Consider the following 14,708-nt stretch of genomic DNA (forward strand, 5'->3'; position numbering starts at 1 on the left):
CTGAAGCCTTACTCCCAAATTCTGAAGTGCTCAGTCACTGTTGCCCATGCGCTTAAAAATACATCTTCAGAATTGTACAGTCTAGAACCGCACAAGTCCAGTTCACACGCAATGCTAAACCGTAGTTTAGCATTGTGTAGATGAGCCTGAACAAACTCAGCCAAAGCGTTGGACTTGTGCACTCCCCCATCTCCTCCCACCAGTCAGCAGGAGGACCTCTGCTTTAGATCTCAAATCCCATCAGCTCTTGCCACCATGGACAATGGTCAGGGAGAGCCACCAGTTCCTCCCACCCCGGTGATCTTAGGGTTATGTGCAAACATGACCAACCATCTTTTTTAAAAAAATGGAAAAAAGAAGAAGCTGGGATTCACAGGAAGTTGAATTCTGCACACAACACCACCTTCTGTTCTTTCTCAGTGTCCACACAGAATCATGTTCCAAGCCAGCTTAAAGGTGCAGCTTAAGGCAGTGACAAAACACTGCAAATACAGGAGTGGGAAGGTTGGTTTGTAAGAACAGAGAAACCCACAACAATTGAAAGGGAGTCTTGGATTCTCCAAACATCCATATCCTTCTGCCAAGTGCACAAATGTATGAACCGTTTGGAGGACCAACATCTCCCATAGGGATGAAGGTGATAGACTATATGGGATTGGCAGAAATGACTGGCAGAATCCGAGACCAGGGAAAAGAGACGGCGGAAGAAGACTGGAAGAAATTTAAGATCTATCTTAAGAGACATTGTAAAATTAATGAGTGTTAAAATGTTGTGGCTATAGAAGTAAGCGTATTACAGCTGTAAAGATTAGGTTAAAGGAAAAGAAAGGATTACAATTAGATTAAATTAAGGGTGAGGATTTGCTGAACGAAATATTTGAAATTGGAATGCAGAAAGGGGAGGTATGAGGAGGTCGGTGAAGTAAGTTTTAAGAGAATAAGGTTTTGAAATTATACTTGTTTGCTTTTGTGTGTGTTTGTATTGTGTTTGATCTTATAATTTGTGAAAATTCAATAATATATTTTTTAAAAAAAAAAAAAAACATCTCCCATAGGGTCCTGTCTGCCCACGGGGAGAGGACCATCTCTATGTCCTGCTGCCACTAGACGCCTGGCTGGTGGTGCCCAGGTTTTGGAACTCCTGCCGGAAGGATCCGCTTGACTCCCACCATCCCTTGCCCATTGGCTGTACTGGCCAACGCTGGTGGGAGTTGTAGTCCCAGACATCTGGAGGGTACCAGGTTATTTGCCACTATGGGAAATGGATGCTGGACCACATGTCCAGATGTTTGGGACTACAACTTCCATTGGCCATGTTGGTTGTGGATGATGGGAAGTGGAGGCCACAATGTGGAGGCCACCACCTTGGTTTCCCCAACAGGCTCTTTTTATGTCCTTACTCGGGAGTAAACAAGCACATGAACTTTTCTCTGGCTATGGCTTTATAGAGAGCAGTGCCTTGTAGGATCTTTCCTGCAGAATTCAAAAAATAACGCAGGAAGCATGTTACATTTGCTTTCCTCGGACTGCCACAGTTGCCCAGCCTTGTGTAGCAGCTGGCATGCCAAAGGCAGTGGCAGGGCTCCACCCCCAAAATGGGAACATGTGCTCCATTGGGATGGAGCACACAAGGACGTGTTGGGGTACGCACGCTGCCTCTAAAACTGGGGTGGGCAGTACGTCCGCCGACAACGAGCCTTTCGCAGGGTTACTGGTGCAAAAAGAACAAGGTCCGCAGTTCCTGTTGCTCCCGATTGGTTGACAAGAGCACGTTCTTTATCCTGATGTTGTCGTTCTGAATTTCAGGTTAACTGACGGCAATGAGTACCTCTTCCAAGCCAAAGACGATGTAAGTTTCTGTCCCTTGTTGGGTTTGTCTTCTTTTTCTAAAGTCGTGTTGGTGCTGCTGGTGTCTTGCTGTCACCGCGATCTCCTGAAGCCGCATTCTGCATAAAGCAATAGGACATCGGAAGCTGCCATACACCAAATTAGACAACTGGTCCATCAAACTCACTACTGCCGATACTGCTTGGCATTCCAGACAGGGCGCCTCTCCTGGTCCTCCCTGGAAATGCCAAATATTGAACCCGAGACCTTTTGCATGCAAATCATGTGTGTTGAGCAGCAGCCCTTCCCCCTTTGATATTATCATTATCATTATTATTTTATTATTTATATCTCGCGCATCTGACTAGATTTCCCCAGCCACTCAGGGCAGCTTCCAGGAAAATATAAAAACAATAAAACGCCAAGCATTAAAAATGTCCCAGTACAGTGTCTACTGAAGTGTTTTCCAAACCTGGGACTTCAGCTGCCTTTGGACTACTAATTCCCACCATTTCCGACCACTGGACCTGCTAGCTAGGGATGATGGGAGTTGTAGTCCAGCAAGAGCTGAAGACCCAAATTTGGGAAACACTGACCTGCTGGCTTGACAGACACCTTCACTCTCTGCATATGTGTTATGGCATCGCAACGCCAGACAGCTTTGGAATTTTTGTTGCCTCCATTGTGATGGGCACACACGTTTCAGGGGGCGCCTGTAGAATTTTTGCGGTGATGAGAGTGGGGGACATAGTCTAAGCTCTACAGTCTCCACTGACCTTTATTCCAAGGTAGCCAACCCTTGGAGGGACACGGGTGGCGCTGTGGGTTAAACCACAGAGCCTAGGACTTGCCGATCAGAAGGTTGGCGGTTCAAATCCCCACGACAGGGTGAGCTCCCGTTGCTCGGTCCCTGCTCCTGCCAACCTACCAGTTCAAAAGCACGTCAAAGTGCAAGTAGATAAAGAGGTACCACTCCGGCGGGAAGGTAAACTGTGTTTCCGTGTGCTGCTCTGGTTTGCCAGAAGTGGCTTAGTCATGCTGGCCACATGACCCGGAAGCTGTACACCAGCTCCCTTGGCCAATAAAGCGAGATGAGCGCCGCAACCCCAGAGTCGTCCGCGACTGGACCTAATGGTCAGGGGTCCCTTAACCTTTTCCTTTAACCAACCCCTGGGGAAATCTCAGGAAGCCCTGGAGTCTCAAGGAGGTTGGAGTAGGGCTCTTCAAAATGTATGGTGTGAAAGTTGCCTTAGTTCACCACAATCCCTTGAGCCAGTAGTTTTCAGCCAGTGTGCCGTGGCACCCTGGGGTGCCTTCAGTGATGGTCAGGGGTGCCATGAGCAACACTGGCCTCTGTCCCTCTTTCCTTCCCTCCCTCCTCTGATGTTCCTCTTGTGTCTCTGCCTCCCAAAGACTTGTGTGGCTGTTTGTTGCAGCAGCGCTGACTGCCAGCTCCCCAGGTGCCTCTGGGACTGGCCAGGGGGTGCTGGTTGCCAGGAGCTGAGGCGGCCTTGGAGTAAACAGGCCAGCGGGCGAGGGAGCCCAGATGGTCAGTCCGCCAGCACTTGCTGTTGGGAATGGACAGACAAGTGGGAGGCTGGGCAGGCAGGCACTGGCCTTTGTTTTGCTTGCTGCAAGGCCTGCCTGGAAGCTGAGTGCCTGGTGCTGAAGGGGAGCCTTTCCACCATAAAAGCCCAGCAGCACCCACTGCTGCCACCCAAAGAAAGGTGCTGGCCTCTCGTTCTCCTTTGGCCAGTCTCCGTTGGGCCACTAAGGCTGGGGCCATCCTCTTCCCAGGCCACTGTGGGACAGTGTGAGGAGACTACTCTCTTTGGGGTGGGGTGGCTCAGAGACCAGGGGCGGCAGCAGCGGCTGCCCAGAGGACTCCCAAGGAGAGGGGAGAGGAAAGGAGGCTGAGGGAATGCTCCACAAGAGAGGCTGTCAGCTCTGCAGGCAAGGAGTGACGTAACTGGGTTCCTAAGCCCCACAGGGGTGCAGCAGGAACATAGCACACCCTGGCACCGAGGCACCCTCGTACCTACGGGACCACCTCTCCTGGTATGTCCCACAGAAGACCTTACGGTCTTAAAATAAAAACACATTGGAGATCCCGGGCCACAGGGAGGTTAGGCTGGCCTCAACCAGAGCCAGGGCTTTTTCAGCCGTGGCCCCGATCTGGTGGAACGCTCTGTCACAAGAGACTAGGGCCCTGCGGGACTTGACATCTTTCCTCAGGGCCTGCAAGACAGAGCTGTTCCACCAGGCCTTTGGCCAAGGCACAGTCTGACCCCCTCCTTCGGTAATCCTCACAGAACTCTAGCGCAATGGTTGCCATTAATTTGATTTTGAATTGATTTTAGACTGAATTGATTTTAGAATACATTTCAATTACAGTGGTACCTCGGGTTAAGTACTTAATTTGTTCCAGAGGTCCGTTCTTAACCTGAAACTGTTCTTAACCTGAAGCACCACTTTAGCTAATGGGGCCTCCCGCTGCTGCTGCTGCTGCTGCTGTGCCGCCACTGTGCAATTTCTGTTCTCATCCTGAGACAAAGTTCTTAACCCGAGGTACTATTTCTGGGTTAGCGGAGTCTGCAACCTGAAGTGTATGTAACCCGAGGTACCACCGTAATTGATTTTATGTAAACTGTGTTACTTTTATTGTTGTTAGCCGCTCTGAGCCTGGCTTCGACTGGGAAGGGCGGCATATAAATAAAAATTATTATTATTATAGTACAGTGATACCTGTTTTCGAATGTAATCTGTTCTGGAAGACTGTTCGACTTCCGAAACTTTCAAAAAGCGAGGCGCAAAGGGCAGCCTGCAAATTCAGTAGAGAAAATTTAAAAAAAAATCAGCAGAAGCCATTGACTTCTGAGGTGCAATCAAAAACAAAAGCATTTTCTTCTGGGTTTTTGGTGTTTGAAAACCGAAACGTTCAGCAACGGAGACTTTTGAAAATCGAGGTACCACTGTAGTTGGTTACGGGAGCCATGGGCACAAAAAGGTTGAGAACCTCTGCCTTAAGCTATTTATTTTCAAAGTGTGGGAAGGCCTGGGGCTTCTTGAAATCTCTCTCTCTTTTTAAACACCTTCCTGTCGTGCCTCCCCCCCCCCACAGGAGGAAATGAACGCATGGATCCAGGCCATTGCCTCTGCGATCTCGGACAAAGCCGAGTTGTCCACAAGCACACACAGCACCCCAGCGACGAGCCGCGCCCAGACCCTGCCAGCCAGTGTGACAATAACCAGCGAGTCCAGTCCTGGCAAGCGGGAGAAAGAGAAAGAGAAAGACAAAGAGAAGAGATTCAGCCTTTTTGGGAAAAAGAAGTGAACTCCCTCCTATCTTTTACACGCTGCACCTCTCTCGACCGTTCCAGTGGAATTCCAGCATGCAAGCTCAGAACCAATACATTACTCTCTGTGCCTAATGTTCCTCAATGTGATTTAATTTTTTTAAATTTTTTATTTATAGAGCATTTAAAACAAAACAAAAAAATACACAAAAAGATTCTAAAGTTACAAATACGTCTGAGGTGCATTGGGCAGCTTCTGAGTAAAAGAGAAGAGCCAGGTTTTTGGTTTTTTTTTTCCTTTCGTTGTTTTCCTTCCTTTTCTTTCTCTGGTTTTTTTCTTTCCTTTTTTTCCCTTTTTAACGAGGTTAATGTAGATTAGATCTTTACTATTTAAACTGTTCCTCGATTTTTTGAGGCTGTCTTGAAAGACAACAGTGCCCCACCCGGCCCCAACCCATCACTATTTTAGTGTTATTGGAATACAAGGTGCTTGCAAAGTTCCTAAGCCCACAGAGACAGACACACAGAAACACACAGAGACCCTTTTTTCACTTCCGTCTGAGGTTGTCGTGCTGAGCCTTAGCTACATGGTTCTCCCCACTGCGAATCTAACCCTGGTAAATGAAATGGTGGCTTATTCTCTTCTACCGTGACAAAAGAGTGCAGCTCAACATTTAACGTACAGGCCAAAACCATTTCTATATCCGGGCATCTTGTTTATGTGAACTTAAAACATGGACGTGATGCTTTCTCTCCCCCTGTCACCGCCCCCCCCCCCGCCAAAACCCCACATCCGGCAACGACAGTTAAGAATGTTGGTATTGGAAAAAAGAAAGACTTAGCATACTGATAACGGTTTTAAATAATCTGTAATTTTGATTTTTTATTTTTTTTTTGCTGAAATACATTATATTGTATGTTTCAGATAATTCTAGTAAAAAAAAGTATAATAAGGCTAGATGTATAATTAAAAAACAAAACCCTTTAAAATCATCGATTAAGTGTAAAAGTGGAACTGAAGCATTTACTGGAAGAAAAAAAAACAAAAACAAAAAAAATGTTACTCCAATGGTTAACTTGCTTGTCAGCAGCTACACTGTGTTATAATTTTGCTACATTACCTTTTGCTCTTTGATACATAGTGTGCATTTCTCTGTCACTGTAACTATTGTAATGAACAATTTTCATCTTACTGCACAATCAGAAAAAAAAGAAAGAAATACATTTAATAGGAATGACTTCTCAATGACTGGGCCTGTAGTCAGGATAGTACTGGAACTGGCTTTCGGTTGTATGGAACTGTACCTCTAGACTTTTACCCTATCTGTTAAATATATGCTATGTCATTAAAATGCTTTTAAAACTAACCCTGGTATGTTCAGATTCCTGTTTCTCCCTTTAAAAAGTGGGTGGAGGAACCAAATATTGATTTGTGGAGGGGGAGGGTGCGGGTGGCGCTGTGGTCTAAACCACTGAGCCTAGGACTTGCCGATCGGAAGGTCGGTGGTTTGAATCCCCACGATGGGGTCCCTGCTCCTGCCAACCTAGCAGTTTGAAAGCACGTCAAAGTGCAAGTAGATAAATAGGTACCACTCCGGCGGGAAGGTAAACGGCGTTTCCGTGCGCTGCTCTGGTTCGCCAGAAGCGGCTTAGTCATGCTGGCCACATGACCCGGAAGCTGTACGCCGGCTCTCTCGGCCAATAAAGCGAGATGAGCGCCGCAACCCCAGAGTCGTCCGCGACTGAACCTGATGGTCAGGGGTCCCTTTACCTTTATTATGGAAGGTCTTGATGAAATCTTATTTGGATAAACATGGGAAGCTGGGATTAGGTAGATTTCCACATGAGAGGAGAGTGGCACGGGGGGGACGACACAAATATTTCCTTTGGGTTCAATCCTTTGTGAAGCAGTAAAATTGGAAGGGAAATCAGGCATTCATACTTGACTCTAATTGAAACACAAACTAAGTGCACTTAATGACCAACAAACATTATATATAACCTTCCAACAGTTTGACTTCACCCCCAAAGGCACCCTCCTCCTTTGTCTCCCAAAATAGACGGATGCCACCCAACTGGACTATCTGCTCTTCCTTATAGATTCAACCTCCCAGGATCCTGGTATGTCCATTGTCACCTCCGTTTTATATTACAGTGAGTGTGACCAGCTGGCAGTGGAATTCACAAACCAAATGATTTGACACCCTTTGCCAAACCTGGCATTCTGATCTTTTCTTTCTCCCTTCACCTCTCTCCCTCTGCATCTGAACTTGTGGCTTATGAACATGGGAAGTAGCATTATACAGAGTCAGGCCATTGACCCAACAAGCTCATTGCCATGTACACTATGCCTTGCAACCTATCACCACCCCAAACCTTGCTATCCTCTTGGTAAGGCAGCCTCAAAGCTGAAAAAATACCATGTTTACCTTTTTTGGCGAAATTACGTCGCGAGAATTAGGGTGTGCATTAGATTTGATGATGCATTTACATTTGCCAGCAAATTCTTCTTTGGTTTCAAGCTTTTGAAAATTTTGGTGCACGTTAAATTCAGTGGTGCATTACATTGGATACTGTACAGTAATGCTTATTTTCAACTTCAGCTAAATCACAGGGTTTAGTTCTGCCATTGGTTTTAATGCAGAGACACAGCGCAATCTAGTAATTTGTTCCAAACATGGCAGCTGTGATGCACAGAAGCAGATCCATGCCTCCACATCTGTGACTTTACTCTGTGGGAATTAATAGGTAAATTTGCCAGCGCAAGAGTATTTTGAACTGCAGCTCCTTTCCTTAAGGTTGCATGCACAAAATACAGTTAAAGCACATCTCTCACCACCACAAGAATCATGGGAACTATAGTTTATTAAGGCTGCTGGGAACTGAAGCTCTGTGAGGGCTTAGCTACGGTCCCTAAGTATCTTTCAGAGAAAACTGCTGTTTAAAACAACCTTCATTTAGCTGATTACAGGGCTGGTGCGAAGTGAACTGTTTTATCTGCAGTAAGAAAGAAGAGAAAAGGTGCTTTTACAAAATGCAGGGGTTTTAAAAAAAATATTTTAGTAATTGCCCTTTCTCCGTGTATTTATACTTGATTCATTGCACATTTTATATGCCTGTTTTCTTTGTCCATGAAGTTTTCTTGGCAGGGATACTGGAGTGGCTTGCCTGTTCCTGCTCCAGGTGGATCACGTTTGGTCAAAACTCTCCACTATGACCTGTCCATCTTGGGTGGCCCTGCATGGCATAGCTCATAGCTTCTCTGAGTTATTCAAGCCCCTTCGCCACGGCTAGGCAATGATCCATGAATGGGCAGACAGGAGTGCCTGGCGTGCTCTGGTCCATGCAGTCACGAAGAGTCAGACACGACTAAACAACAACAACAACATTGCACCTTAAACATAGTGCTAAGTAACTGGAGGGCAATACAAATATTAGCAGATTTGTATTTTCCCACCCTGCAAAATAACGTGGGTGGGATTCACCTGATTAACCCCATCAGCAAAAGCCCTGTGCAAGTGCTTCTCTCATTGGCTGAAATTGGCTCAGGGGTGTGTGTGTCTTGAAAACCACTAGCATTGAGGAGGGGAGTGGGGTGGTTCCATCTGACAAGCTGATGCTCATGTGCAGAGATTGAACATTTATAATAGTCTTCCCATACACCACACATCATGTTCAGATGTTGCCCATCGACAGTTAGCATCAGACTGCAGACAGAGCAAGGACACACTGGTCACGGTCTTTTCTACTGTTGTGAGATTTTTCCATTTAAATTATAATAATTATTTACATATTTGCATATTGCAATTGCCAGGCCATGCCCCATCCTAGGCCACACTAGTCTTACTCTATGTTCTTCCTGGGTGCTTTTGCTCCACTCAAATGTGTTCCTGAACTGACTTAATACTATTTACTTGCCAGAATGGAGGGTGAAGAATGCCTTGCTCCCTGGCACCTTTAGCTAAACCATTTATAGTGGGAAGTTTGTCAGCTTCCCCAAGCCTCAAAGATTCGCTTCAGCGTACATCAAAGAGTAATAATACCACTTTTCTTCATTCCGTAACCAACAGCCGTTGGCCCAGGTTAAAAATAAAATAAATAGAATCACCTTTTGTATCCTGCATCTCTCTCTGTGTGTGCTACTTTGGCACATTACCAGAGGAAAGGAAGCCCTAATGAACAAAGCATTTATGCTCTGAAAGCTCTGTTGCTGTTTATAGAAAGCTCAGCCATAGCAACCAAGAACAGGAGTGTCCCAACAGATCTTAACTGCCATGAGAGCTGTATTGGTGGAGGAATAGTTCCTAGAGCAATTAGTTCAACATCCTCCTGCTTAACTACAATAATGCAGAATGTGAAATTTAACCTAAATCAGTATGATGGGGTTCTGACGCTCCCCTCACTTAGTCTCCTAGGAAATCAAAACACACAGAATTTCACTAATGTGTATGCGGTTCAGAGGAATATTATCCTGAACAAATAGAGTTATCAGATCGTTTCAGCAAAACATTTCACACTGCACCTGTCCGAATAATAGAGGCTGCAATTCTAGGCAGATTTCTTGGAACTAAATCCATTTACCCTGGTGCCCATGCCCACCCCCAATGTATAATAAGATTGATTTTTAAATCAACATTGTTTGGAATTTCTACGTAGCATGACTTGGAAGTGCATTGTGCCTTGGTTTTTTTTTTTTAACCACTGGGCACAGGAGCAAGAGAAATGCCTAATTTTAACAAGGTTATGTTCCTTACCAAATGTGCATCGGTGAATCATCTAATCTATAAACTAATACAAAAACCTCTGGGTTTCTTTGCAGGTTTGGTTGTGGGGAAGTTTTTCATTAGAACCGCTTGGTGCACAAACAGCAAACTAGTGTGATTATTAAGCAAGGACTGTAACCTGGGCTCCAGGGAAACAAATCATGCCTCTGTATCAAGAAAAATAAGGGGGGGGGGGGAGAAGAGCATTGGAGAAGAAGAAGAAGAAGAAGAAGAAGAGGAGGAGGAGGAGGAGGAGGAGTAGTTTGTATTTGATATCCCTCTTTATCACTACCCGGTGGAGACACAAACCCGGTTCCCCAGATTACGAGTCTACTGCTCTTAACCACTACACCACACTGGCTGCAGCAGTTGCAGAGGGAAAAATAAGATGGAAGGAAGTTGGAGAAAACAAATGCCAGCCTTCCCAACCTGGTGCTCTCCAGATGTTTTGGATTATATTATATTATATTATATTATATTATATTATATTATATTATATTATATTATATTATAATAACTGACATACAGGCTCCCTGTGACTCCTAGGAAATCCAATAGCCAAGAAGGGCAGACCTGTTTAGTTTCAGGAGTAGATCAGTGCCAAGTGCCCTTCGAAGGGAAGGGGGATTTTTTCAAAAAAAAAATGCCACCGTCCCCAATGGGAAAAGTGTCAGAGGCTGCTGGTCAGCAGCAGGTGTATCCCAAGCCTACCTAGGGAAGGTGAAGCTGTGAGCTCAATGGGGAAGTAGTTCACACCCCAGCCATCTCCAGGGCACATGGCAGCCTTGGCCAACCTGCTGCCCATCAGGTGTTTTAGACTACAACTCCCATCAGCCACATTTAGCAGAGTCGTAATCAGATGCATTTGAATCCCCGCAATTGGGTGAGCTCCCATTGCTCGGTCCCTGCTTCCGCCAACCTAGCAGCTCGAAAGCACGTCAAAGTGCAAGTAGATAAATAGGTACCACTCCGGCGGGAAGGTAAACGGCGTTTCCGTGCGCTGCTCTGGTTCGCCAGAAGTGGCTTGGTCATGCTGGCCACATGACCCGGAAGCTGTATGCTGGCTCCCTCGGCCAATAAAGCGAGATGAGCGCCGCAACCCCAGAGTCAGCCATGTCTGGACCTAATGGTCAGGGGTCCCTTGACCTTTAATCAGATTTGTAGCGCCGGGGTGTAGAGCTGATGGGAGGGGTAGTCCAGAACACCTGGAAGGTGGCAGGTCAGCAAAGGTTTCTCAAAATTGGACTCGCAGCTGTTGTTGGACTCCAACTCACATCATCCCTGACTATTGATCCTGCTAGCTGGGGATGATGGGAATTGTAGTCCAACAGCAGCAGAGGACACAGGTTTGAGAAACACTGCCTTATGGTATGCAATGAAGCTGAGCTCTCACCTCCTCCTCACTGGTTTGGGGACAAAAAAAAGGCCCCATATGCATTAATGTGTTGGAAATCTTGTTGCTAACCTGAACCAGAGCTTTAAAAATTACAAATTCGTTGAAAGCTTTGTACCAGCTATAAAATGCGCAAGGAGCTTACCATAAAACGTACATCTGAACCAACAGAAGAAATTGCATGCTGCAAATGCAGGTTGCATAATTAAAGTGGGTTTGCTGCAACAGGCTCACTCCCACCCACCCCCCTGCCAAATAATGACCTCTGTTCGCGGTTCCTGTAAATAAATCAGAATAAATGCTCATTGGAGAGGATCTCACTTCCATGAAAGTGGGTGTAGAATTGCAGCCCAAGCCCCACTAAATTTAGGGTACAGCTGAATTATGAGTAAAGCTTCACAGGCGATCAGGCTAAATCGGAAAGCTTTCCAAGCCTAAAAATATGCCACACACGGACAAGAAACTGAAGCGGCGCAAGGAGCGTGCAACTCCTGTGCACGTTTACTCAGAAGTAAAACCCATTGTGTTAAAGCTATGGTTTTCCCCGTAGTGATGTATGGAAGCGAGAGCTGGATCATAAAGAAGGCTGATTGCCGAAGAATTGATGCTTTTGAATTCTGGTGCTGGAGGAGACTCTTGAGAGTCCCATGGACTGCAAGAAGATCAAACCTATCCATTCTTAAGGAAATCAGCCCTGAGTGCTCACTGGAAGGATAGATCCTGAAGCTGAGACTCCATTACTTTGGCCACCTCATGAGAAGAGAAGACTCCCTGGAAAAGACCCTGATGCAGGGGCGCCGACTTATAAAAAATATTGGGGGGGCCCATACCGGGGTCCTGCCGCTGGTTCGCTCGGGTAGCCGGGAGAACGCAGTTCGAGGTGGCGGTGTTGGGGAGAGACCCTCGCTCAGGGCGCCACTAGACTTGGCGGCCGGCGGCCTATCTGGGGGGTTTTGGAGCGTATTTCGGCGGAGCGATTGGGGAGGAGGGGGCTTGTTGCCGGATTCTTCAGCTGAGCCGGAGATCCGCTGCTGGGGGTCCCTGGGCCGAGTTGTGAGCACGGCCTGCTGAAGGGAGATCCAGCCAATTGCGCGACGGGGACGGCCGGGGCTCTCCGGCTAGGGCGCGCGGCTGGCTGGCTGGCGAGGGAGCAGGTGGGGAGGAGGCGGGGGTCCTCACTCTCTTAGGAAACGCACCCGCGCGCCCGATTGCCACGAAGTCCGAAGGGTGCGTGTGTGGAATTAAAAAGCAAAAACGAGATACGGGCAGGGCAGGCAAAGAGTTTTCTGCAAGAGGATGGAGGGCAGGTTGAAGAGAAAATCACTCAGGATGAGACAGTCAAATCAGCCATGATAAAATGGGCTCAGGATATTGGGTATAACATCATGTTTGAGGACTGGGAAAGGTTATGGACCACCGGAATGAAATTCACGGCATGCAATGCCTTGAAGGAAAATATTATGAAAATGATTTATAGGTGGTACATGACCCCAGTCAAGCTTGCAAAAATATATCACCTGTCTGATAATAAATGTTGGAAATGTAAGGAGGCTGAAGGGACATTCTTTCACCTCTGGTGGACTTGTCCAAAAGTGAAGACCTTCTGGGAAATGATCTATAATGAGTTAAAAAAGGTATTTAAGTATACCTTTCCCAAGAAACCAGAGGCCTTCCTCTTGGGCATTGTTGGCCAGAAAGTGTTAAAGAAGGATAGAACTTTCTTTATGTATGCAACTACAGCAGCAAGAATACTTATCGCAAAATATTGGAAGACACAAGATTTGCCCACACTGGAAGAGTGGCAGACGCAATTGATGGACTACATGGAACTGGCTGAAATGACTGGCAGAATCCGAGATTTGGGAGAAGAAACAACGGAAGAGGACTGGAAAAAATTTAAGGACTATTTACAAAAACAATAGAAGTTGTATGAATGTTAAAAATTTACACGATTCGGAAACTATAGCTTCAGCAATTAGATTTGGGAAACAGGAAATTATATTTTAAGTAAGAAAAGGTCAAAATCTAAGGTAATACTATGTTTAATTTAAGATATAAGTAACTGATGAAAAGTATGTTAAATTTAGAGGTATAGTATTTGAAAAGTACAAAATAAGGTACGAAACAAGGTAATAATTTGCTGATATCTTTATTATAAAGAATGCAGGGTAAGGGAGATGCGAGGAAGTCCAGTTAGTTATATAAAAAATGTGTTGAATGGTTGGTTTTCTTTTCTTCTTTTTCTTTTTTTCTTTTTCTTGTTCTTTTACTTTTTTCTTCAGTGTATGTTTCTAACTTTGTATTTGAAAACTTAATAAAATATTTATATATATAAAAAAGAGAGAAAATCCTTTCGCTTTTCTGGGGCGCAGGGAAGTCTCAGAGCCGGAGGTTGGGGAAGGGACCCCCTTTGCTCTGCCCTCTTCTCCCGTCTTAGATTCGCATGGGGGTCCCCGCCCGAGCTTGCCTGGCCACCGGGCCACACAAGGGCCGCGCTCTACGCGGCACACCTTGCTAGCCGCGCAGCTGTCCTCCGCGGCTGCGGAGCGGCCCTGCGCCGGTGCCCAGCCCCTCTGGGCGCCCGCTGCGCTGCCAATGACAAGCGGGCGACGTCGCGGGCGGGGAAGGCGTCGCTTTCTTTCCCGATCCTGCATCCTCCCAGTCTTCCAGCCCTTTTTTGGGTTGGAAGCTCGTCTCGTTCGCCCTTCTCCTTTCTTCACCCTGCGCGCAATTTTCCTCCCTCGTCTCCCTCCTCATTTCTCCTTCCTTCCTTCCTTCCTTCCTTCCTGACTGACTGACTGACGGGCTTGGGCTTGGGCTCAGGCTCGGGCTCCGGGTCGGGCTCGGGCTCGGGCAGCCACAGCGTCGGCGGTGTTGGCGATCGGCGGCGCGGGGGGATGGCCCTCCCGGGGGAGCCGGCGCTGCTCAATGGGGTTGCCAAGGAGACAGGCCGGCCGCCCCCCTCCCCCGGCCCGGCGCCCCCCGCCGCGCCGGTGCCCGTTATCGAGCTGGTGCGCGCCGGGCGCCCTATAAAAGCCGCGGACGCGCCCACCGCCGCCCGAGATTATTGGGGGGGCTGAGCCCCCCCAAACGAATTTTTGAGGGGGCTCGGGCCCCCTCAAGCCCCATGGAGTCGGCGCCTATGCCCTGATGTGGGGAAAGATGGAGGGCACAAGGAGAAGGGGACGACAGAGGATGAGATGGTTGGACAGTGTTCTCGAAGCTACAGACATGAGTTTGATCAAACTGCGGGAGGCAGTAGAAGACAGAAGTGCCTGGCGTGCTCTGGTCCAGGGGGTCACGAAGAGTCGGACACGACTAAACGACTAAACAACAAGAGCAAACCCCATTGTGGTGGGCGGCGCTCCGAGGCCAGAACTGAATCTTACTCAGTTTCCCTTTTATTCATTGCGCGCGATCCCCTCTGCA

At 47.1% G+C, this 14,708-nt stretch overlaps 1 protein-coding gene across 3 annotated transcripts in view; it reads left to right on the plus strand.

Moving 5' to 3' along the window:
* SPTBN1 (spectrin beta, non-erythrocytic 1) overlaps positions 1-6,490 on the plus strand; it is a 233,273-nt gene extending 226,783 nt beyond the window's left edge. For all 3 annotated transcript variants that reach the window (XM_081188307.1, XM_081188305.1, XM_081188306.1), the window contains 2 exons: positions 1,807-1,849; positions 4,949-6,490. In XM_081188307.1, coding sequence (XP_081044433.1) covers positions 1,807-1,849; positions 4,949-5,161 — 256 coding nt within the window. In that variant the 3' untranslated portion in view covers positions 5,162-6,490. The remainder of the gene's footprint in view (positions 1-1,806; positions 1,850-4,948) is intronic.
* The last annotated feature ends 8,218 nt before the right edge of the window (positions 6,491-14,708 follow it).

Source organism: Podarcis bocagei (assembly GCF_964188305.1).
Source record: "Podarcis bocagei genome assembly, chromosome: 3".
NCBI lineage: Eukaryota > Metazoa > Chordata > Lepidosauria > Squamata > Lacertidae > Podarcis > Podarcis bocagei.